Genomic DNA, 25,929 nt, shown 5'->3' with positions numbered 1-25,929 from the left:
TTTCAAATCAATATTCTTTGAATAAAGTTCTTCTATAATGGATATTCTTCGATTTTATTTAACTTTTCTCTTAGATATTCGCAAATTCTCTGATTATTCTCTACATCAGAATAATCGAAAATCAAATTTGTGTAATGATATTTACCTTAAACGGTGTGTGTGTTCTACAATCATGCTTTAGTGCGGCACTAATTGCAAGTATACATCAGACTATCATTGGACGCGAGAAATGAGAGGTTATTGATACTTTGATATAGTGCAAGAGTGTCGTTCGTGTTTACCCTGTGTCCGCAATTTCCTCACTCTCTTGTACCTTTAAATGTACAGATACGTTCAGACGAATGAAACACAAATATTGCACTTACAGAGGCACAGCATACATGGTATGATGGAGGAAGAGAACGTAGTGAGACCTCATCAGGAAATGGCCAGCCTGTCGCTTCAAGAAAAGAAATATCTTCTTGCCGTCGAGCGCGGAGATGTGGCTTCCGTTAGGAGGTCAGTGAAATTCAAAGTTTTTTTTTATGGAAAAAATTTATAGATATTTTTGAATTTCTTATTATCAGAGAAGAGTACAGGGCAAAAAAATGAAGAAATTTTCTCCTTAAACAGATGTATGTTTATTTTTAACATTAATTTCACCTGCTTACATCGATGTATGTTACCGCGAAATTTTTGTAACATGGAGCCCTTTCCAGACAGATATGGTTTTGAGAATATTGCATATATATATTTAAAAAAGTAAAAGGAGAAAAAAGAGGTAGAAGAGAAGAAAAGAATTCCTCCCCCCTTTTATAGATATAAAACATTTATTTATAAAGAGAAAAATAATTTATTTATATATACAAATGTGAGTTTCATGTTATTCGCATTTCGTCCATACACGTATATCCTTATACAATGTACACGTGTATCCCTATAAGCTTCTCTATCTTTTCATCCTTTCATTTTTTCGCGAATTAAGAGTACGATTATCGTACGTCCTTGTTATCCTAATAGAGCTATTATAAGAAATACCTAGACACGTGCGCGCGCTGACACGCGTCTACTGCTAACGAAAATAGATAATTGTGTCGAACGTGGGATTCGTTGTGCGAGCAGGTATCCAGGGAAGACAGAAAGCTTCTTCCGTACAAAAAAAAAGAATACGAGTTAATAGCAATAAACTTCTTCAGGGAAGTTGACCATGTCGCAACATTATGCAGAAATTTTATTTCATTTGAACTTTCTGAAACAATTAGTCGAGATTAAATTAATTAATCTACATTGTAGAAACGAGCATAATTTAACTTTGTGTGTATGTGTTCTATAAAAATATATATTATACATATATAGAATTATCATGATTTTGTTATCTCTCTCGTTTCAAAAATCTTACAATATTTATAAAAATACATAAAATTTATATAAAAAGTTAGACAACTATTCTTTTATAATTTTTGTTTGTATTTGCTACATTTATCGTGATATTATTGAAAAAAAATTAGTGTATATTATGTCACATTCTTCAAATAAATGAACTTTCTCTAGACGTGCGTGCGGCACAGAATCTTCTAATTATCTTATAAAGCTTGCTTGCGCGATTTTGAAACTTTCAAGAATTCTCCCTGCTATGCTTTCATGTTACTGCAATTGAAACTGATTGCTATCTATGATTAACTTGCCACTCTCGCGAAATTCCTCCGTTATAATTTATAGTCATAAACCTTTGATTTGACATCGCTTTTCTGTTCTAATTTTGACAAGAAGCAATCAAATTCACTTGAAAAAGGTTTCTTTTACTTTTGATAAAATTATACTATCAATTGTTTCCAAAGTTATACAAGTCTCGAAATTATCGAATATTTTTTTCATTCCAAATTTTTTTGCTGCAGTAAAATTCTAGTTGATAGAGATATTGAAGTACTTATAGTTTTCAAGTAATTGATTAAAAACGTGGAATTTAAATTAAGTTTTAAAAAATAAATGACAAAATTTTATAAATAATTCCAAGTAGCTAATAAAATTTTAATTTGAAATATATATTTGTAAATATTATATATATAATGTTAAAAATTGAAAACATCTAATAAACACAATATTTTGATTGATATTATTCAGAAAAATTATTTCTCCTAACCCTATAAGAATTTGCTAAAAGGATATCCGATAATTTTGGGATTTTCTATATACGAATGTTTGCACGTACGAATTCTACATGGCAATTCATCAATCTTCCAAATATCCATCTGTCACTACAGAATGCTCCAAAAAGCTCACGAGGCCGACATTAACATTAACTGCGTGGATCCTCTTGGACGATCGGCTCTTCTCATGGCGATCGATAATGAAAATCTAGAGATGGTGGAGCTTTTAATAGAGCACAAGGTCGATACCAAGGATGCGCTCCTTCATGCTATCTCTGAGGAATTCGTTGAAGCGGTGGAAGTCCTTCTAGAGCATGAGGAGACCCTTCACAGGAATGGCGAGCCACACGTAAGCGTCTGTATCGACTTCTTTTACATTTGAATGAAAGTGTGAAAGAGAGAGAAAATATAATAATAAAAATAGTATAATATAATTTATTAATCAGTTTTATAATTATATAATTATAATTATATTATTTTAAAAATATATATTTCAATTATGCTCTACGTTAGTTTGTTTTAATTAGTAGAAGTTAACGATATTATAATGCACACGGATGGATAGTTTTCTACGGATAGTTTTCTAATTAAATAATAATCTTACAATTTTTTTACGTGATATATATATATATAGTTATATATATAACATTATATATATAATGTACCTATATTCTATATAGTTTTATAATTGAACTTTTATATCGCATCTACTTACCCGTAACGTAATTTAACATAAGCGTCATTCGGGAAAGTAAAATATGTAGATAAAAATTGATTGAAGTTCGTAAATCGATTACTTGTCGTGTCAGTTGCTTCACAAACGATTTTTCCCTATTTTATTTTGCCGTCAAGTAGTCTTATCTTCTCTGTCATAAAGACGATTCCATCAAAGTATAAAGTCATTCATAACGGCTATGAGAGAAACCCGGTAGAGTGAAAACGAGGTTGCAATAGGAAAAAGTAGAAGAATACGAAATTTTGAACAGAGTTCTAATCGGATTTGACGAGAAATCAGCTTACGCAGAACTTCAACGGAATGATATCTGGAATGAGTCCGAAAGGACCGAACGAATTCATTATATGGAGAGAATTGGTTCCCCGTGAAGAAAAGGGTTACCACCCGTGACGATGACTGATTAAGCCGATCATGCTGATACAATGACAACGCGAGTCTGCACCAAGAAAGATTATTTGTCGATTGGTTACGCGAAAAAAAATTCTTTATTTAGTCGACTTATTACTCTACTTTATTAAGTTATCATTGATATTTGATATTATTTCATTTATCGAAACTCGTTATAATTCAGACACCAATTGTATTCGACATTTAAAGAAAAACAAAGTGATGACAATTAAAGATGATTAAACAAATTTAACAATTAAACACATTATTAAATTGCATATAGAAATAAATTTATGTACATAATTGAATAAACTATATTATAATTATAATAATTATAAAATAGTTATTATTGACTATGTACATTAATTCTACATATGAAACGTGTATAGTTGTCATTTTTATAGTTTTTTTCATCACTATGTCTTTTTCTTTGAAAAGTGATAACTGCAAAAAACATTTGTGGATAATAATTTTAGATCAAAGGAGTTAAATGAAAAATTGCTTGTACGCGTGTGTGAGAGAGATTGTCAAGCGATATAATTTTATGAAAGTAATGACTTGCGGTTTAATTCTTCAGAGCTGGGAAGCTCTACCTCCTGATACAGCCACATTCACGCCCGATATTACGCCGTTAATCCTGTCAGCCCACAGGGACAACTACGAAATTATAAAGATTCTCCTAGATCGTGGATCGATTCTGCCGATGCCACACGACGTTCGCTGTGGGTAAGGAAATTCATTAAACGCTTTTACGATTATGAAAGAAAATTAAAGGAGCTTAGCGTCCTTAAAGAAAATAATATTTTGTTCAAAATTATTCTTTTGCTATTATTATTAATTACATCTCATACTATACACTGTTTTGCATATTTTATGCTTCCAATATTCTAAATGTTTTAACAAAGCTTTTGTGCATCTCTTCGAGTGATATATATATTCGTGATAAAGAATCGAGACGTTTGTTTTAATAATAACTTAACTTTCCTGAAATATCTTACAATTAATTAATTATTTATTAAGCAGAAGAATAAAATGAACTGATAGACAAAAAAGTTATATACACAAATGTTAAAAAATTCTAGTACTTACCTTTTAGCAAAAGTTCATATTTTTATACGAACATTAATTAATCCCTTTATAAATACTTTAAAAGAGTATCTGATCGTTGGTCCTTAACTAAGAGAGCTCTCTTTTTTGAGTAATTAATTCCCTCGGCTGGTTTATCGTCTTATTCCTTTGTATGGACGCGACAAAAGCGTAATTAAATTAGGCTAAGCGTACATGAGCGCCGCGTTACCAGTATCCCCCTCTAGAGAAAATTTAATCTATTATAATGATATTACATTAAGCCTCGTAATCTTCTGTGTATTGGAGCTGCAGAAAATTTTTGAATCGGTATAAGCACACGAAGAATTTTGTATTACGTCGTAATGTGCTATGTGAAAACGATATGCGTTTTGCTCGACTAAACGCTCATACATACCATACAGGAGTAGTTTCAAATACGGGACAGTTTTGAACAACAATATTTTTCGTGGTAGTTTCGCATGAAGAGGTACCGTTTTTCGGACAAAAGCTGTACCGAGTGTAAAGTACTTACATTCATCATCCATAGCGCGTAGCTTTTATTCGAGAAATAGTGTTCCTTTGCTCGAAATTTACGTCAAGAGTATTATTTAAAGCCGTCTCTTTGTATATCTAAAGTTATTTATTTTATTCATATACTTGTGATGTAAAAAGAAATACATATATTGGCCAGTGTTTCCTCAATTCAAAGCTAGACTTTTCGTCGCATAACGGTTTGAAAGTTGATTCAAAAGAGTTCTTTTTAACGTAAAAGATGATGTAACATCGCGAGACACATGGCCGTCCGGGGAAATATTAAAGAAAACGATGAACGCGCCAGGCAGTCACCAAGTCGTTTTCATTTCGACTTGTTGTTGCCATTTGTTATTTCTTTTAGATGCGACGAGTGCGTGACATCGAGGATGGAGGATTCCCTGAGGCATTCGAGAAGTCGAATAAACGCCTATCGGGCATTGGCGTCGCCATCTTTGATAGCACTGTCGTCTAAGGATCCTATCCTGACTGCTTTTGAACTCTCTTGGGAACTTCGACGACTCTCGTTCTTGGAGCACGAATTCAAGTGCGAATATCAGGCAAGAAATTGATATTTTCTATATTCATGAATATTACTACATATTTGTAAATAATATAGTCCACTGAATTTTTGTATACGAAATGTTTGATGCCAAAACTTTCAATTTTACCTATACACAACGTTTTATAAAACAAACATCGAATGACGTATTTTATTTGTAAAAACATGCTTCACTTGCTGTCAAATATTTGTGATTTTTCGGTAGCAAATTGTAAATTACTTTTTCAGAAATTATTTGAAAATTACAAAAAAAATTGACATTTTGCATTTGCAATCTAACGGTTATTTTAAATTTTAACAATTTGTCATCGATTAACATTTCTTAAAAGAACGTGTGTTTTAAAAATATTTTAATTATTATTTATAACTTTTACTACTTGATGTATCCACAAATGTAAACAATATACTCGTTAAATTTTGTACTGTTTATTTCGAAAGTAAAGAAAAAAGTAAAAGAATACTGAAATCGCATTGATTACTATGGAAAGTTAAGCGTTACTTCCAATTACTGCTACAATTACTTGTTTGAGTAACGAATTGATAATGACGCGTTACATTTCCTTATTTGTAACGTTATCATCGTTTTATTTTTTAGTAATGATAACGAATACAATGGTTACTTTTACTCTTACTTTGTACAAATGTATATGGAACGTGTACATAAATAAGTTTTAAAAGAAAGGAATGTTACATTTGATTACATTGCGATTAATCACATAATCATTATCAATTTCCTGTTGAATTAATCAAATAGCGACATAGACAATTGGATGACACTTTAAAGAAGGTCCTTAAAACTTGATAAACTTGAAAATTGTAACGAATTGTTAATTTTTAAATAACGATATCGATAATAAGATGTTTCTATGAAACAATAATGAGCAACATTAATCAGTTATTTCAAAAAAACAAAAACAAAATATTTTTTATAAAATAACCTGACAGAAATAATATTTTTCAATAAATTCTTATAAACTCTTTTTTAGGACTATAGTAGTATCACATTACCAATTCGATAATAAATTTAATTATAATATTATTTAACTTGAGTTTATGATTGCATTTCAAATTCGACAGTAAGCAGCGCATTGTTTATGTAACTGAAAAATGTATTTAAAATTGACATTTAAAATTGTTATACATATAGGCATCAAAATCTCCGCATCCAGCGTATAAGCTTTTCCCTTATTTTTTAATTAACTCATATAGCGTCTAGATTAACTGCTTTAAGTTTCCCAACTGGAAATTGCGTATTATAACTTTTCATATATCATGAAATATGGTAGTTAAATGATCAAAACTTCTTCAAACGGTTCACTCGCTTTCTAAGCTACAAATTAAGATACATGCGTTGTTTCCTTCAGCGATGTTTCTTCCTCCACTGCAGGGTGTTCCGGTTTCACGAAACAAATTTATCTTGGTTAGCGAGCCACAGCAGTTAACACATGTTTCCTTAATTCAGCAGTCGTACAGATGTACATCCTTGCTTTCCTTTTCGCCCATTCTGTCTTTCAAGTTCTACTCGAGCGCATTCCTCGCGTAGCTCTTTGTTAGCTTCTCTCTTTCTCGACTCTTTATGATGCTTAAGTGGCGAAAGTTTAAGTGCTCACCACGCTGTGCAACTTTTGATTTATATACGCACAAATCGCACTTCGCAATAGTATTATAATATACAGAGCAGCGACGCTATCGAGTTGCTTTATAGTTTCTCTGCCACACCCTTTGTTCTCCCTTTCAACCTCGTCAACGTTCTGGTTTCTTCTACAACCCTCTTCCTACCCTTTCTACACCGTCATCAGCCTCATTTCTTTGACCCTCTATTCCTTTGGAAAACTCCATCTTTTTGCTCCCATTTTGCTATTGTATCGTTCCCCATCTCTCAAGTGTCGATCTTGACATACCAGCTCGATGAAGACGACTTTGAAAGTAAAGTGAATAAAGCTTGTGATAAATTGCCGCAAATGCTTTCCCGTTTTTCTTCTATTCTTTCTTGCTTCATCTTTATTCGTTATTTTCGAAGTTGATCCTTAGACGCCACACTGTGGAAACAACACACTTGCAGGATATAACAATATGCAAAACCCAGTCCAATTGCTTATAATTTTTATAAAAATAAACATATTGTAAACAATTTTTTAATTGAAACGTCAGACATTAAGGAATATAAAGTACGAAGAAAATGTATGTATCTTAATTAATAAAAAATTATAGGGAATGATTAAAAAAGTGTTTGAAAAAACATTGAAAAAGAAAGTTAAGTATGTTTATTATACCGAAAAAGCGTTTAAGAGTTAATTGTATTTGTATCTTTTATCCACTTTCAATATATACTAAAAATTTACTAAATTGTAACAAATATTTGTTTAAATAATATTAATGAAATATATACGTACAGTATATAAGTTTTTATCAATAAAAAAGTCAATGATACTTAAATTAAATTAATAGTTCTTGTACCAAATAAATATGTATATGTTCACATTTATCAAATACCTACATATTTAGTTAGTACTATTCAAACAAATATTTATTAAAATTAATACATTGTTTTTAATATATTTATTGACTGAATATATTAAATTTTATATGACGTATTTGTATGTATCGAAAAGGAATGTTTCTTATAGGAAAATGTCGAGAAGCACTTTAAATCATATTATACTTGTATAATATCTTTGCGTCCCACAAAATAACTTTAGTTTATGATATCGTTGAGATGGAAGGATCACGTAACTTGATGTTGCAGACAATTTAGAGTAACGATGGTCTTCTTCAGATATAAGAGATGTGTAACCTTACAATCACGTCGCTTACTCACGCTCTGTTGCTCTTTGGCTTCTTTTGTGTCGCACATATATTGTACTGTAAAAAATAACGACCTAAGAAAAAGATGCTCGATCAAAAGAGCAATGTTTTAAAACCGAAAATCGTTATATTGACAATACCAACTGCACGAAGTGTTAATTCTGATTTTAATGTAACTTTGTATACTTATATAGGTTTATTAAAAAAATAAATTTAGAAAATATTATTTACGGCAATAAAAATGTTTTAAAGAATTAAATCACCCTAAGTATACACAAGTTTTAGCTTTTTTCGTTATATCTCGAACACTCGAGGTAACAAAAAATGTTTTATATAAAAAATTTACAACAAAATTAACTGTGTTCATTCGTGTCAATAATATTTTTGAAAAATAAAATAATTTTTTTAATTAAAAAATATTTTTTTTTAATATTATTGACGTAAAAATAGATAAAGGTAATTTTATTGTAAAACTTTTGTAGTATACATTTGCTTGATATCTCAGTTTTTGAGACATAACAAAAAAAGTCTACAATTTTTGTTACCTATAAGAAGTGATTTCACTTTTTAAAACCATTTTTCCACCTTTTTATGTAACCTTTATGTATGCCAAGTTTTATTAAAATCAAAATGTAATATTTTGTGTGGTTCTCTTCTAAAATATGAAATGTTTGAAAACTTAAATTCTCAATCGATGGGTAATGCAAATATTTGCCTGGCGATTGAAAAGAAGAATAGATTACAGCTGCATAATTTTCTCATCATTTGCTTTTTCATGAAGTTGAGTATAACTTTTCGCGACGATTTTCGGTTTACGTCAGTTAACGATGCGAGACATATCACAGAAACGGTTATATATCCGCGTGGGTGCATAACAAAAATTCAATTGAAGTCAAGATTGGGAACAATTAGGATAGGATCTCGAGCACGCTTGTCGATCTTGCAGAAAGGGAAGTTCGATCTCGTTTCGTCAAGCGTGCGAATTCTTTCTCGGCTCGCAATTCCCAACACGCATGAGACAACGCAGAGAATCTACCGAATTTCCTTCAGGAATATCGAGAAATTGCAAAACGGATCTCTAGAATTAGGAACGAAATTAGGAGGATTATTTTCAGCGACCCTAGGAAATTAGATGCTTTGGAGAGAATGCATTTGAAATTGCATCTTGGTATTATGATTGGCAGCAACCATCGTGGTGATTTCAGGAACTCCGAAGACAGTGCCAAGATTTCGCGACTGCATTGCTGGACCACACTAGAAGTTCCTATGAGCTCGAAGTCCTGCTGAATCACGACCCAACGGGACCAGCTTTTGAACACGGAGAGAGGATGCATCTTAATCGTTTAAAATTAGCCATTAAGCTGAGACAAAAGAAGGTAGGGGTGTGAATGAAAAGACATAAACCCTTTCATTTTTTTAAATTATACTAGATACCGGATTAGAAATAGATTTTGCTCTCTTCGATAAGGAAAACCGCATTTGCAAGTATAATTATTTAAATTTGTCAAATACCCGAATTTTTTCTCAATTTGCAATTCCCGACGCGTAAAGCAACAATGCAGAAAATCTACTGAAAAAATTTAAATAGCCACACACAATAAAGATTTAACTCCGTTCGGGTCTATTTAATTCGAAATGTAATTTATTTTTTACTAATTTTTTTAAAAGATTTTTTATTATAATTAATTTCTTTATTATATAGTTATATATAATTATAATTAATTTCTATATTATATTTAAACTTTTGTTATTATTAATTTTATTATAACTTCTATCATAATTAATTTTATTTAAAAAGTTTTTTTCTAATATTTTATTATCACTTCATTTGTTAGATCTCTTTTTTTGTAAAATTTTTTTTATTTCTTAAAACTTTTTAATTATATTTTATTAAATAATTTTCTATAATTTTAAATATATATAATGTAACAATTATAGGTATATTGTAAATTGATCATCAATTATTGTAACATTAGTGCAACTTTTGTAGCATTAATGCAGAAATAATTGAGTATTTAATTAAATTTGAACGATTAAAAGAGAAAAAATATGAAACGTTTATTAGTGTGTGATAATTAAGGATGACATTTGGAAGATAGTAATTGCAGTTCAAATTTTGATTGCGTGAGAAGCTGCCACCTTCTCCCAATCGCATGACCGGAAACTGTCGGTCAATATCGCTTGGATATTTCCAGTTCGTAGCGCATCCTAACGTGCAGCAGCTACTGGCATCGATCTGGTACGAGGGTCTGCCAGGGTTTCGAAGGAAGAACATGTTCCTCCAGGCGCTGGAGATCGTCAGAATCGGCGTCCTTTTCCCGTTCTTCAGCGTAGCTTACATCATTGCACCCCACAGCATGATCGGCAAAACCATGAGGAAGCCATTTATCAAATTCATCTGTCATTCTGCATCGTATTTCACTTTTCTATGTAAGTACATCTTCATCTTTTAAATGAGAATTGTGTTACGACATAATTTTATTTAGATAAAGTCTAACTTTGAAAGTTACGACTAAGTCAAGTGTAAACCGCTATTTCATTCATACTAGCTATATAAGAAATTTAAAGAGGAGTTAAGCGGGAAGCACAGACTCTTGCATAACGCACAACACATAAGGCATAAGAAATTCAACCAATCAGAATTCTTTATTTCATGGAAAGGAAGAAAACGGAGAACTTTGATTGGTACATTTTCTTATGCATTATGTGTTATGCGTTATACAAAAGTCTGTGCTTCCCGTCTTAAGATAAATAAATTCTTATACCCCAACATACATGTGAGACACACGAAACATTTCGATAACATGCCGGTCGTTTCACACTCAGGGCGATTTCATGTCATGCTTTAAATCTAACCACTTGGCACGACATCCGGCCGTAACCTGCCATTTCCTAGATTGTTCGCTACACTTGATCAGCGTGACCCAAATATCCGGTTCATTCCGGAAATATCGGTTGCACTGCTGAATCAGCTTGATACTAACCGTTCATTCTTACAAACATCTCTCTTTCCGGTTTTCAATTATAGCTGCACGAAGTAATGTTTTGTTTCCGAAATTGATACAATCGTAATCGTAATCGAGGTGATTTCTAATCGGTGCGTGAAAATTTCAAATAATCGTACCTTATTGTAATTGGTAAAATTTCGAAATCAACGGCATTATTTAATTTGCGAAAGTCAATATTTGATCGTTATTTGGTTAAGAAAGTCAATACTAAAATTCGGCGCAATGGTATATTTAATTCAGCTCTTTTGAAATAATTTATTTTATTTTTTACTTTTGCAACTTTTGCAGAATGTACTAAAATCTAAAAGTTTGTGGAATATTCGCTTGAAAATTTAGATACTTGTACATAATCTTTCATTATCTTGGATTGCAGCATTCTCTGTTGCAGCATTTCATTAATTGAAGCAATTAAACCTTCGCTCTACCACGTTATCTTGCTAATCAAATAATTCCGCGGGGAAATTTTCACGCGAAACTAACAACGCGAAATTAACAAATCGTAAATCTTGCTTTCAACGTGTGAATAGTTAAATTTTCTAACTATTAAAGAAAAATAAAAGTAATTATTTAATTCAATGCATTTTCATCTAATTTACGCATGCATTCGAAACATATATTATTGAATCGTCATAGAATGGAACGTCAATTTTATATCAATAATTTTCAAGTGGCATTTGAGGCAAATGTAAGTATTTAAAAAATATTCTTAAAATAAAAAATTATTTTAAAATCAGAAACATGTTTTCGGTTTCATATCCCAGAAAGATATTAAACTTTGTATATTATTCATTTTTTCATATATATAACTTTTTTCAATGTGTAAAATTTATGTGTTAAACTGTGTCTGCAACTACTGTTTTAAAATATGATAACACGTAAATATCCACAAGTTTTTTAAGTTTCTAAATTTATTATAACTTGAAATATCGTAACATTTTCATAAAATCTCCGTAATAATATCTAAACAAATTTTTTGACGGTAGTTATGTATTATAATGTTTATTAATTGTGTATTATAATATTTATTAATTATCAAACAAAAAAATGAGATGTTTATTTTATAGATTAAAGATTTTCCGATTTCCATGTGCAACGTCCGAATAATTTCGCGCGTTTACGATATCCAATATGACTCATCCTGCGGAAATATTCAGGAAAGAGAGCGACACGGATCTCAAACAGCGTTTCTTACGGCGTATTTAACTTCCCGGCACGTTGGCAGATCAAACATCTACACGGCGAACGTCAAACAGTTTACAAATACCTTTTGGTGCCGTTACCAATAATAGTCGTGCACTAATGTACGGAATTCGGACGGCTAAGAAGCATTACTGCCCTAAGATTAATTGTTCGCACAACCACAAGCGATACATCGTTGTCTTGGCTTCTACTATTTATTCGATTATGTATTTACACCATTAACACGAAACATTTATTAAATACTGTAACCAATTTAGACCTAAAAGACACCTTCTCTCATTTGAAAGAATTTTATAAGGAATCGTTTTTTATCGCAGCTCTCTAACTTCTAACATTAAACGTCTGAGATATTAAATCGCGAATTAAATCTCTACTGAAATGAATTCTATCTCAACTGAGTCAAGTTGCACGATCTATCATTACCGTTACGACTTTACGTTTAAATTACGACTGTTCTGAATTTTTAACGATGATGAATGCGCATAATTTTGCCTGCACAGTCATGTTAATACTGGCTAGTCAACGGATAGAGAGCGTGATCGGTAATTGGATGGGACACGATGTCGTGGAGCACGAACCAGCGCCGACTAAAAGAGGTGCTGCACCAACGATTGTGGAATGGTAAGGTTTCCTTCAATTTCGCACTCGTATTCGTGTTTCGTGTTATTATTCGTTAAACTCGATATCACGTGTTTCATAACTTGAGGAGTAATAACGAGGGAGATTTTACACGCGAGGGGTATAAACAATTTTGATAGGAAATTGTAAAAGTGAAAAAAATAATACTTCAATAGAGAGAGAGAAAGAGAGAGAGAGAGAGAGAGAGAGAGAGAGAGAAGAAGAAGAAGAAGAAGAAGAAAAAAGTAGAGCTGAAAAAGCTGGGTAAAATTCATGTAATATCTATCGGTTTATAGCACTCTCCGCTCGTGCGGAAAACGGTAATATATAACGTATAGAAGCATTACACATAGTAAGTCGGTGGTAAACGAGATAAATCCCACGAAGACGCGCGTGCAATCGCGAAGACTTTTTCCTGTCACGATGACAAAATCGAAATAAGATGAACAAGACCTGTTATATCAAAAATTTATGTTTGCGTTCAATTTGACGCATTATTAATAAGATGTCGCTGAGATTTTATTTTCGTGCGAAAAATATCGCGAAAATAATCAGTAAAGAAAATCGCGAGCGATTATGATAATAATAAAAGAACGGAAAATGACTTTTTCCGCTCTTTGATGTATCCAAAATTTTAAATAGTTACACGGATCTGAAAATAATTTTATTAGATCATCAAAATAATGTAAAACGCTTGATAACTTGGGGGAATAGTTATTTGATATTTTTTACCTAAGCAATCACTTGGAACAATTGAGACTGTATATCGTAATTTATTATTATTACATATTATTTACTAAAATAACTATTATTATGTTTTTCTATTTATTAGTGTTCAAAAACATGAATATGGATTTAATCACAATTTTTTGAAAAAAGTAAGTGGAAACCAAACAAATATTATACAAAATAAGTAATCTATTAAATAGCTTATTATGACAGTATTAAAAAAAATAAAAATGTTAATTAACGTCTTTTTGTTGCGGATCTTTTATGAAATTGTATATTTAAAGATTTGTAAAAAATAATTTAAAAAATTTTAAACAATATTCATACGAAACAATATTTTTACAACATTTCACATGTTTTCGCCGCTACTAGAATGTAAAAATATTCCAGTAACTTCACGGTTTGTCTAAAAAATTCCGAGACTAAATTTTTTCTGAACGCGTATAAATAACGCCATTTTTTCAACAACTATGGCACCTTTTACTATCAATATTTAACTACTAGTACAATTTTTCTCATGATGCAAAAATATGTTTCAAAAACCGGCGAATGTGGATTTCGTTAGATTTTTCCCTTGTAAACATTTTTTTTAGTGAAATAGCCAGCTATTGTCAAATTTGACATTTTATTTCAAAATTCAAATTTAGGGTTACGAAAGGCAAAACTGAAAGTGAGAGCAATAAAATCCAAAATCAAGACGATGTTGATCACTTTTTTTTAGCGCAGGTTTTGACTTTTGAAAAAAAAATGAAGGCAACACATTTTGGCAACATTTTAAATATTCAGACTAATTGACTTTGAAATAGGCTTCAATGTGACGAATGCATTGAAGATTATTTCGAAAGAGTATTACCGTAAAAGTTTATCCAACGATTAAAAAACATTCTGAACAGTGCATTCCTGCATTGAGGTCGGAGAGAAGGAACTATATGAAAGTTTTTATTAATAAAATTTGTATCTTTATTTTTCTCGATTTTCCATTTCTGAATCCAGTTCGGAACTTTTTAGACAGATCATATATTCCTGGGTTAAATGTTGATGACAATGCTGGAAAAAGTTTTAACATTCTATCAAGAAATTCGAGTGTTCTACATAATTATTTTTATAATCCGAATGAAATTATTTTCAGATCTGTATTTAGCAAAATTTTTAGAAATTTCAGCAAAATCGTTCTTTCCGCGAGTGAAAGAAAGAAAGTGAAAAGAAGAAAAAAGAATTAAACGATATCAAAAGGAATTAAAAGATATCAAAAAGGTACTACTGAAAAGGTGCTAACTTCTTCGAATAAATTTCTGGTGACATCAATCGATTTACGAAGCGCAGAATTATTGATGAATAAATTATGCAAGGCCATCGATTTGACGTGCCGCGCGTTTTTTTCGTTCAGAGATAAGATCAAAACTAGATGGTTGAAATCGCAGGTTTATATTGGCCTGGGTGTCGGGATTGATCTGGTCGGAGGTGAAACAATTGTGGGATGTGGGTCTGGAGGAATACGTGAACGATATGTGGAACGTGATCGACTTCGTAACGAACTCGCTATACGTAGCCACGGTGGCGCTCAGAGTCGTAGCTTACTACAGAGTGCTAAAGGAAAACAAGGATCAGGTGCCTGGTTCGGTGATCGAACTTCAACGTGAGCAGTGGGACACTTGGGACCCGATGCTCATCTCTGAGGGCCTCTTTTCCGCCGCAAACATCTTCAGGTATAAATAAATTACTCGATCGTACATCTTTGTTGTTGATATACAGGATGCGATTGCGATAAAGCTAAAAACATTAATCTCTTTCCGTACATCTTGTAAACGTTATTAAGTCTTTTTTATTCTCTCCGTCGCTAGATAACAAAACTATTATATATATCGTGATATCTCTCAATTACAATCTCTAGTTGCGATATCTTCGAAATGTATGCGAACGCGTTTAAAACGTGCTTTGAATGCGAATGATCAGTGCATCGCACTTTAAGTGCAAATGAATCTTTGATTACATTGGAGGGTTAATGCGATATAACATAAAAGCTGAATCGGAAAATGTTGGGAATTATAAACACTTTGTATTATCCAGATTAAAAGCAGTAAATAATGTCGCGTTACAGTTCGTTGAAACTCGTCTACATATTCTCCGTGAATCCTCATCTCGGTCCACTGCAAGTTTCCTTGTCGAGGATGGTCATGGACATTATGAAATTCTTCTTCCTCTACGTGTTGGTTCTCTTCGCTTTTTCGTGCGGTAAATAAAATGAAAATGCTACAATAAGATATATTGCAGCAAGATGAAAAGTCATGTAAAAGGAAACATTTATTATAGGTCTCAATCAACTTCTTTGGTATTACGCCGATATGGAGAAAAAACAGTGTCCCTCAGCAATGCCATATGCGGCTAATGTTAGCACAACCAATGCTGACCCCAACGCGTGCACCGTTTGGCGTCGATTTGCAAAGTATGCAATAATTTCTTTTATTGAATATTTGCTTTTTATAAATATATAGAACTAGAAAGAATTTTTATTTAATACAATAAAATGCCCATTTAAAGTGTCTTTGCGATTGTTAGTGCGTAAATTATTTATAAGAAATGATTAAATTCGTAGGCAATTAGAATGTGTTTACTGAACGAAGTTAAAAGTAAACCCGCATTTCGACTTTAGATTCGAATCCTTTTTAGTATGATAATTGGTCAAGCTGAGAAACTGAATTATCCAAAGTCAAACTGTCTACAAATTTACGATTTATTTTTAATTTTCATGCAGTAAATATATTCATAATTGCAAATTGTATTTTATTGCCCATAAGTATATTTTATAATTTACGTACTTACAACTGCAGAAGCTTACGTAAGCATTTTATTTATATTAGATTTATTCTTGGAGCCTCCCCTCACAATATTATTTTATTTTATTTTAATTAAAAGAATTTTTAATTTTCACTTAAATCTTTAGTAGAAAAAAAAAGAAAAAGAAGCGTTAATTGATATATTTAGAATTCAGATTGTAGAGAGAGAGAGAGAAAGAGAGAAAGAGTTATGATATAAATATTTCGTATTTGTAACTATATGTATAGAGTTTCTTTATTATCTTGAGTTAAATTTTTGTGTGCTTATTTTTGCGATCTATTTCGGATAATACATGATATGAATTTTGGGTAGTCTGTTTGAAACAATACAAACGCTCTTTTGGGCGGTTTTTGGCCTGGTGGACCTCGACAGCTTCGAACTAGATGGTATCAAAGTATTCACCAGGTTCTGGGGCATGTTAATGTTTGGTACTTACTCAGTTATTAACATCGTCGTCCTCTTGAATCTCCTGATTGCCATGATGAATCATTCCTATCAACTAATCTCGGTAAGTGCAACATCTCTTTCGCGAAATTTATTTACAACAAACGTTATTATATATCTGAGATTTAATTTAACTAAAAATCCAAGAGAAACGAAGAGAAAATAAGAAAATATATCCATTAGCTTTATTCGCGTTAAATGTTGTATTAAATGAATTAATAATACAATACAGATAATATTTATTCTTTGTGAAAATGAACAAAAACGAGCGTAAGATCCTTGAAACACTAAAACCACGTCGAAAACACGCGGCAAATCGTACTTTACCATACTTTTCATCTATAATTAGCCGAAACTAATTAGCGGGATGATTCGCTGCTCGTAATTAGGAACGCGCTGACGTCGAGTGGAAGTTCGCGAGAAGCAAGCTCTGGATCAGCTATTTCGAGGAAGGCGGTACCGCTCCGCCACCGTTTAACATCATACCGACCCCAAAGAGCGTCTGGTACGTCGTACAATGGGTGTATCGGAAGCTTTGTGGACACAGCAGGGCAGCTAAAAAGGAGCACATGCGAACAATCAGGGTAGGAACGACAGTTCTTAGATTTTTGCAAACCTAAAATAGCATCCGCGACGTCGTCGCTTTTGTAAGAAAATTCCCCGATGAGTCGAGCCACCTTCAATTTTCAAATCTGAATTTTTATCGCTTGCCCAATGCAAAGCGATGAGTTGCAGAATAAGGTGTCAATGCTAGCGCATCGCGGGGGATTCGCGAACGCTGGAGGATATTGAAATATTCTGTCATGAGAGATGCTTTCTACGAATTTTTCCGGGGCACTCCGGTTTCTTTTTTGGATTTTAAAATTAGGTTCTTATGTAGTAAGAATATTTAGAGCGGAAATTCAAGTGTTAGAAGAGAAGTTTGCGCATCTTTTTTTTTAGAACTTGCAAGGGATATTAAATCCAAGGAAAAGTTTTTGTCATTATAAGTCGCAATGGTTCTGTTATCGTATATATTTACAGATCATACAGCATAGATATAAGTGTACCAAGTTTTTCAGTCTTACGAAGTTTTTATCTTATACAGATTTCTTGAAGGGCTTAGGAACAATTCTCAACAAATAAACAAGGAATCCTCTTATCAAGCTATTAAACGATTAGAGATAAAAACTTCTTAAATATAGCAAATCTTACGTATTATTTACGATTATTACTTAAAGAACTTTTATTTCGTTATGAACTTATAATATAATAATTCGTAAGAACTTATAATCGTTATGCAATTTGGCATAATATTTTATAGATATACTTTCAGATAATTATTTATTTTTAGATGCATGATAGAGAATATATCATAACAACATTCGATATTTTCGCTAAGGGAAAATCTAGTACATCAAAGAATCCGTGATCCGTAATGGCTCGACAAATCTGGGGCGTACTATATAAAGCGTAACGTGCACTTTGTAACGAAAACTTTGGAAGTTGAAGGGTTTCGATTTCTGATTTTTATCTTAGCGAAAGGTCAAACAAGCTTCAGAGCGGGATTTTAGATATCAGAGTATCATGAGAAATTTGGTGAGACGATATGTCACGGTGGAGCAACGCAAAGCAGAGAACGAAGGTGTCACAGAGGATGACGTGAACGAGATTAAACAAGATATCAGTGCGTTTCGATGCGAACTCATCGAAATACTGAAGAATTCTGGCATGAACACCTCTACTGCAGCGAGCAGCGGTACCGGTAAGTCAAAATGAAAAGTAAGAAGAAAATAAATTGCCTTGCATATATCCTGCATGAGAAAGCATTGATTCAGTATTTGCTACTGTAAGAAATCAAGTGTGTATGCACAGCGGATATTGATCGCGTGTTTTCAATTTCCTTTGAAAGGAACGGATTCTCATTTAGTCAGGACAATATTGTTGTAGAATTTATTTTAAAAAAATGAATATTCGTAAAATATGCGAGGGTAATGAAATTATCAATCTCTCGTCTCTCTCGAAGGTGTGCAATTAAACATTATTTTGATACTAAACAAAAAGCATTTTCGCGAACGGATGTGTTTCCGAGTTAACGATGAGAATTATATGAGAGACGGCGCAATTGCTGGTAATCCACAAATTGTTAATCGCATCACGTGGAACGTCGAAACTTTGAATTTAACTCCGCGATTCTATTTGGGAATACCAATCATTATTTTATTCGCAGTAGGTAACACTCGCATTAGTCATTGGGTAAAAGTAACTTGTAATTTGAGAAGCTAAAGAAAGCGCCATTATTCATTCGAACTTTCGGGACTAATTACTCTAATTAAGAATTTACCCGATGACTCTGTAAGTATCACGTCGGCTTAAATCTTCAATTTGCCTTAATGAGAAAATACGTAGAATAATTTTTTTATTCGTGATCCGCACAAATTTTGCATAAATAAATGTTATCGTACTAATTTAATTTATACTTTTTCTTTCGATGTGCTGAACTAATAGCTATAATCGTTAACTTTAATCCTGTATATTAAAACTGAATTAATTTTTATTTTGACTTTTATTAATTTTTATTTTTGCATACATTGCACTGTAAAAGGAAAAAGCTTTGCAGCAGATAGAGAATTTCAGAAGAATTTAGAAAGCACTGCGTAAAAGTTATTTTATTTATTCTTATTCGTTAATACAAAAAAATAAAGAAAAGTTTAATTAATTTTTGGTATTATTTCCATATTGGTTATAATTATTTGTTATATGTTGAACAATTAACGTAACATACATTATATATACATTAGTTTACAACATTTTGTGCAAGAGGAGTAAAGATTGTTTCTAATTTTCTACGATGAGCCTACATCGAAATATTTCCATAAAATTCGATTTTTGAGTAATAAAAAAGAATTTTTTTTATAACTGATTATTGAGATTGTTTAATTTTTATATGACTTTTACATGTTAAAGTCCAGGAGAAATTACTTAGCATATTTTTGTCTTAATACCCCTAATAACATTTCTCAATTATCGTCAAATCCGGACGAAAATGTTTGTCTTGCTTATTACTTGTCACAACCAAGTGTTATTTGAACAGAAATGCTACCTTAAAAATACTATATCTTGAAAATTTGATTTGATAACATTTTTCTATCAAATTTGAACTCAGCGTCTCAAAGTGCGTTAAGAAAAGTTTCTTCTTTTGCACTAAAAGTTATTTATTTGTAAACTAATGTTATACATGGCGCTTAATATATAATTTGTATAATTTAATATATAATTTATTTATAGTCTACTTAGGCTATGATTAGAATTAGAATATCATGCGTGACTCTAGATTTCCATTAGTTTTTTTCTTAGCCATTTAAGTTTTTTAAGTAGATTTTTTTTTTAGTAGATTGCTTGAGGCTGCTCGTCGATTTTCTGTTTGTCTCCTAGACGGTAGCCTTAAAGAGCTGTCCGTAGGTGCGGGTGGCAAGAAAAACCGTCAGAAGGAGCGGCGTTTAATGAAGGGTTTCAATATCGGGCCACAGCCGGGCGGAAGCAATACCCTACCGCCCGTAGCTGAATTCATCGCATCCCTTCAGCAAGCGCAGCATGAGAATTCTCATCATGACTTATTTGGCTCGACCCTAAGTGGAATATTTGGACCAGGCACAACCCCGAAGAAGAGCCCACATCACATCAGCACTAATAGCGTGCCCGGACTAGCTACAGGGTCGCGACAAAGCCACAGCACCAGAAGTAGCTCTCGGAAGAAGCGTTGGGGCACTTTGATCGAAGCTGCAAAAGCCGGAAGGGTCTCCAGACTAATCGGTAAGTCGAAAATTTCCTCACATTAATATTTTGTTTAATGTTTATGATAGATACTTCAACTAAATCTCGATACGCAAGAGTATAAAATATATGGTATATTATTATAGTTTAGTATTCTGCGCTCTTTATTTAAAAATATGAAATATGACTTTAAACTATATATAAAGACTTAATATAATGACTTTATATAAAGTCGCAAAAATATTTTGAATATTGAATATTAAATATTAATAAACAAAAAAAATAGAATAAACAATTTCATGTTATTAACCCTAGCTATACATGTTGTTTTTTGTACCTTAATGTACACATTTAGGCTTAATATACACATTCCTGGGATCCATGTTTGTTACTGTAACTTCCATAAAAATGGATTTCAATTAATTTTTTTTAATTGAAGAATTGATGAAGGAACAAATTTATAAATGTATAAAAGTCGATAAAATTAAGGAACTTCAAGATATATAGGTCCAAAAAAAATTCAGAAACGCGAAGAAATCTCGATTTAGCAAATTGCATTGGGATTTCTATGATCCTAGTGTGTATAGTTAGGATTAAATTAAAACACACGTTAGCAATATATTTTTATTTCCTATCTTCCTAGTATTTTGTGTATTCAAGACAAAATTGTAAAGAATTTACGGTTCAACTGATGATGTCAAAATTAAATTGAAAAAGTGAGAGATTGCGGAAAGGTGTTATAGAGAATAAAGATAGAAATTTGTTTTTACGATTTATTTCTAGAAGACTGATAAAGGATGTTTATGCGAGAAGTAACCTTGCAGTATTTAATTTGGTGTGACATAACGTAACAACAACTAATTAGTAGAACTATCGTGAATACATCAAATTTCGATATAATAACCAATAATAAACAAGAGTCAAACATAATACACAATAATATTCAAATTAATAACGAGCATGAAAATCTTAACAATAATTTAGGCATTTCTAAACATCCAATAATTAGATATTCTAATAATATTGTCAGTTATTTATGAATTTCGCTTTTATATAAATTTCTTATTTAAACGAAATAATAATGAAGTCACTTTATAAACAAACAAACGTCATTTTCTCTTTTCAGGTAGATCTCGTTCCGAGGACTCGGTATATTCGCCAGCGTCCGAGGACGGTGGCTCACGATCCGAAGGCTCCTCGGACTCAAAGTCCTCTTTTGAGGGTGCCAGTCACGATGTACAAAGCTCTCAGCATCCCCATCACTCTCATTCTCATGTACATCATCAGGTACAACATCAAGAGGCGCATCACATGTTCACCCACGGCCTGGGCCCGGCTCTGGCTGCCTTGAGAAAGAAGCGTAAAAAGTTCTCCGCCTCGAGATCATCTACGCCCGCGATGACTAGCAGCACCAATACAAATCCCGCAGACTCGAGCACGACGTCTTCGGTCGCCACGGTCTTGCCAGCCAGGATCTCCTCGAAGAAGCAACTGCAACGCGCTAGCAGCGTGCCTACTCGAGGTCCCGAATTAACGCCGCATTCGTCAATAATGACGTCTCGACGGCACGAAGTTACGCAGAGCCAGCAACCCAGTCTCGACGTCGTCGAAATGGCCATCAGCGAACACATTAATGTGCAGCAAGGTTAACTGATATTATTGCATGGCATGTTGTTTCACGAGATCATATATGTAGATGTAGGATGAATCAATTATGACATGCATTATCGTGCATATAACTATCATGCATTATCTGTTCCCACTAGCTTCGAGTAATTATTTGAGCTCATAATTAGAATATATTATAAATTAGAGTAACAAGGTATATGTAGATACATTAAAAATGGTTATTTAAACTTGTGGAAATGTCTCACATAATTTCTTATTAATTATAAATTTAATTTTTTAAGGCCGAGAATCTTTTAACGAAGGAACTTAAAGAAAATTTTGTTTTCTAAGGGTTTTTGCAACAAAAAAATTGTCTTTTTCGCAATAAAAATTTTCGAAAACTATGTTTTACATGATAATTAAAGATAATTTTTAAAAAATTATATTTACCATATTAAATTTACAATTTTGAATTTTTTTATTTTTGATCTCAAAATTGAATAAAATATTATTCAATTATCTTATAGACCATAAGCTTTCAACATCGCGCGAGTGAATAATTTATAAAATAAATAAAGTTCCCCGTACGGAGGACCCGTCCATCAAGAATTAATTTAAGTTTATTTTTTACATATAAAAATTTTACATAGAATTTTATAATTTATGTAATGTTATTAAACCGTTTTTGTCAAGTGCAATATTTATAAGCAAGAAAAAAATTTATATATGTACAGTATATACACAACGTAACCATCCTTGTTTTTTTTTTTTTTTTTAGGTGTCGCTCCATTGACACCGTCGACCACCGAAGAGAGCGTAGTGGCGAGTGGCTCGACATCGATCACAGCGAAGCGAAATGGATCGGCGACACAGCTGCAACGTCTTCCCGGCATCGAGCCGATTTCCGGCCATGACGTGTCCGCCGGCTGGCTCTGAGGAAACGGATATGTCGCCAACGGGCGGCGGCCGACCAGCTGACACAGGAAGCATCAATCGGAACTCAGCTACGAGCTTCGTTTACAACGGCCATGAGGCTAGAACGACGTCGACGACGATCGTGCAAGCATACACGCACGCATGCGGCACGACCGTCCCGACGTCGGCAGACGCACAATGATGCCTTTCTCGCGACGCGACGCGCCATGCCGATTAAACGTAAGAGCGACGTCGATCGGGAATCTCGAAGAAATCCCATTTCTTATTAGAATCTCATCCTCTTTCCTTTACCAATCTTTTTACTATCCTACGAAATGAACACTTCCTTCAATGAAATAATGGCTCAAAATCTCACTTCAAGATTATTGGTACGTCATATTTATTACTTATATTTTATATATATTTATTTTTGTTTCTAATTTTATACATATGAAGGAGAGTTTCTATATGAGTATTGTAGTAAATTTATTTTTTTTTTAATTTAAACTTTCTTGAGCAACAGTTGTATACAAAATCATATTTTATGTTGTTTGTACTATTACTATTTAATGATTTTTTAAATTAGTTGGAATGATGGAATATCATATATAATTGATCGGTGCAGTACTTTCTTGCGATCTTTAAGCAACGATCGACGGTAGATTGTACTGAGAATTATTACTATTACTACTACTGCCAGAACAGAAATGGCATGTGTGAGTCGACGGCAAATAGTCTAGTCAACACTAGTCAGATCTCGTAACAAAAGGATGGAAAAAAACCTGGTTACATCTTATTAAGTTAACTGTCGAGAAACGCGACGAATTGCGTTACGTTTAACAAAAGTTGAATCTGTCGCATCTTCAGAGAGCTGGTCTACTGAAGAGCGAATCTCGTAGCCTCTTAGCTCTTTTCAAGCGATCGTTTCTCCAAAATTTTTTATTTCTTCCATATACTTATCCCACTCTAGTCATACGAATTAATCGATAATCAGTCATTGCCAATGAACGATTTCTATTATTTTTTATTCTATAATAGTTTAGAATGGCCACAAACGTGCGGTATTGAAAGAATTAATTATACAATAACTTTTCTCCATAAGACATGCACAATAGATTGCATGAGAGAGAGGCGGCTGGATCTTTAAAACCTCAAATTTCTGCAAAATTTTCGAGAATTAATCGCTCGTTAATTACAAGCATGTAACTATTGACGACTTGTCTTTTAACGATCCAACGTATAACTCTCTGTCTATATTTGGATTATCGAATGGCTAAATCTTTCGTTATGCCAGATCAAATCGGTGAACGACGCCGAATCGATTCTCGCGAAACGCAGAAGAGCAGGTACAAGTGGCACGACCAAAGAACCCGCCGGTAGTACTAGTCGAGTAGTGGCCTAAAGGAACGAGAATCCTAGATATTACGTACTATTTCCTAGATATTACGTGTATGTACGTTAATAACAATTATTACTATCATTAATGTCAAACGAATCGCGCGATCAGTACCACAGGTAAGTTCCTGAGGAGCAAGTCGCCTTGAGGGCACTGTCCAATTGCTCGCTCGCTTCGTCCCCCTATTCGTCATCAATCTTCTCGTGATCTCGATAACAGCGTAAGAGAGATATATAGTATTATTGAGAGAAGCACTATATATTTACCAAGCGGGTCAAACCACCGGAGAAATATTTCTTTAAATGAAATAGGGTCAACAGGATCTGAATGAGTTAATTAAGCTAAATAATTGAGCGATTTAAGTAAAGGTAAATTTTAAATGAGAGTTATTTGATGAATTTAAGAAATTATATGATGCATTACATCAGCATTTTTCAATATTGTTGAATTCGCGACGCATTAAATAAACTGTGTAAATTTCGACGCTTGATTTAGGTATGTTACAGATACCTCTAAAACAATATACAGAAATAAAAAGTAAGATTCCAAAGTTTTTATTTTATTGCATTAAAAGTGACTTTATAGCGATGATGATATTATTTTGATTAAAATAAAAAGTTAAAGTAAACACAATATAATTTAGATAATTTTCACAATTTTTTAAATACTTCTTACTTTGCACCTCTTACACGCTTTTTTACTTATTTTAGAATTTAATTTTTTTCATCTTTTCGCGGCTTGAAGATCCTTTGTGACACACTGGTTGAAAAATCCTATATATTACATTATAAAAGACAATTTTATTATTTAATTGCATTAGAGAGCTGATGCATAATAGAAATATACAAAGCATTTGTGAGATCGAATCGAATTGAATCTTTTTGATTCGAAAACGAATTGATTTCAGATCCAATTTTCCCGGATTTACTTTATTAAAAATTTAATTTATTAAAAGTTAATTTAAATATAATAAAGTATTTTTGGATTTTTCAAATAAACGATAAAATAAATCACTTTTAATTTAAGAGAGCCGTGCATAAATGAAGTATATAAAATAAGCGACTGATTAAAAATCGAATTGCCGATGATTCAAAATATCGAACTTATTTAATTTTGAATTTCTTAGATATATTTGAAAACAAATTAAATTCATTATAATTTGATTCTATTCGATTCTATAATAATTCAAACTATTTGCACATCTCTAA

General features: G+C 32.5%; 1 protein-coding gene across 1 annotated transcript; it reads left to right on the top strand.

Moving 5' to 3' along the window:
• The first annotated feature begins 370 nt into the window (after positions 1 to 370).
• Trpgamma (Transient receptor potential cation channel gamma) lies at positions 371 to 23,657 on the top strand. Its single transcript, XM_018550948.1, has 16 exons — positions 371 to 498; positions 2,241 to 2,475; positions 3,827 to 3,975; positions 5,213 to 5,408; positions 9,421 to 9,591; positions 10,411 to 10,645; positions 12,924 to 13,044; positions 15,192 to 15,476; positions 15,869 to 16,002; positions 16,081 to 16,213; positions 16,918 to 17,113; positions 17,439 to 17,633; positions 18,568 to 18,793; positions 20,491 to 20,841; positions 21,929 to 22,447; positions 23,189 to 23,657. Exons 1-16 carry the CDS (start codon positions 386 to 388, stop codon positions 23,344 to 23,346), a joined length of 3,417 nt encoding a protein of 1,138 aa, XP_018406450.1. The 5' UTR covers positions 371 to 385; the 3' UTR covers positions 23,347 to 23,657.
• The last annotated feature ends 2,272 nt before the right edge of the window (positions 23,658 to 25,929 follow it).

The sequence above is a fragment of the Cyphomyrmex costatus genome, unplaced genomic scaffold, assembly GCF_001594065.2.
Source record: "Cyphomyrmex costatus isolate MS0001 unplaced genomic scaffold, Ccosl1.0 scaffold132, whole genome shotgun sequence".
Lineage (NCBI taxonomy): Eukaryota > Metazoa > Arthropoda > Insecta > Hymenoptera > Formicidae > Cyphomyrmex > Cyphomyrmex costatus.
Note: the sequence above shows the minus strand (reverse complement) of the source record. Positions and strands in the feature narration are given on the sequence as shown.

Coding starts and splice junctions, on each gene's coding strand:
- Trpgamma (XM_018550948.1), top strand. CDS start 386: ATGATGGAGGAAGAGAACGTAGTGAGACCTCATCAGGAAATGGCCAGC. Junction 2,476..3,826: donor ACAGGAATGGCGAGCCACAC/GTAAGCGTCTGT, acceptor TTAATTCTTCAG/AGCTGGGAAGCTCTACCTCC. Junction 3,976..5,212: donor CCACACGACGTTCGCTGTGG/GTAAGGAAATTC, acceptor TATTTCTTTTAG/ATGCGACGAGTGCGTGACAT.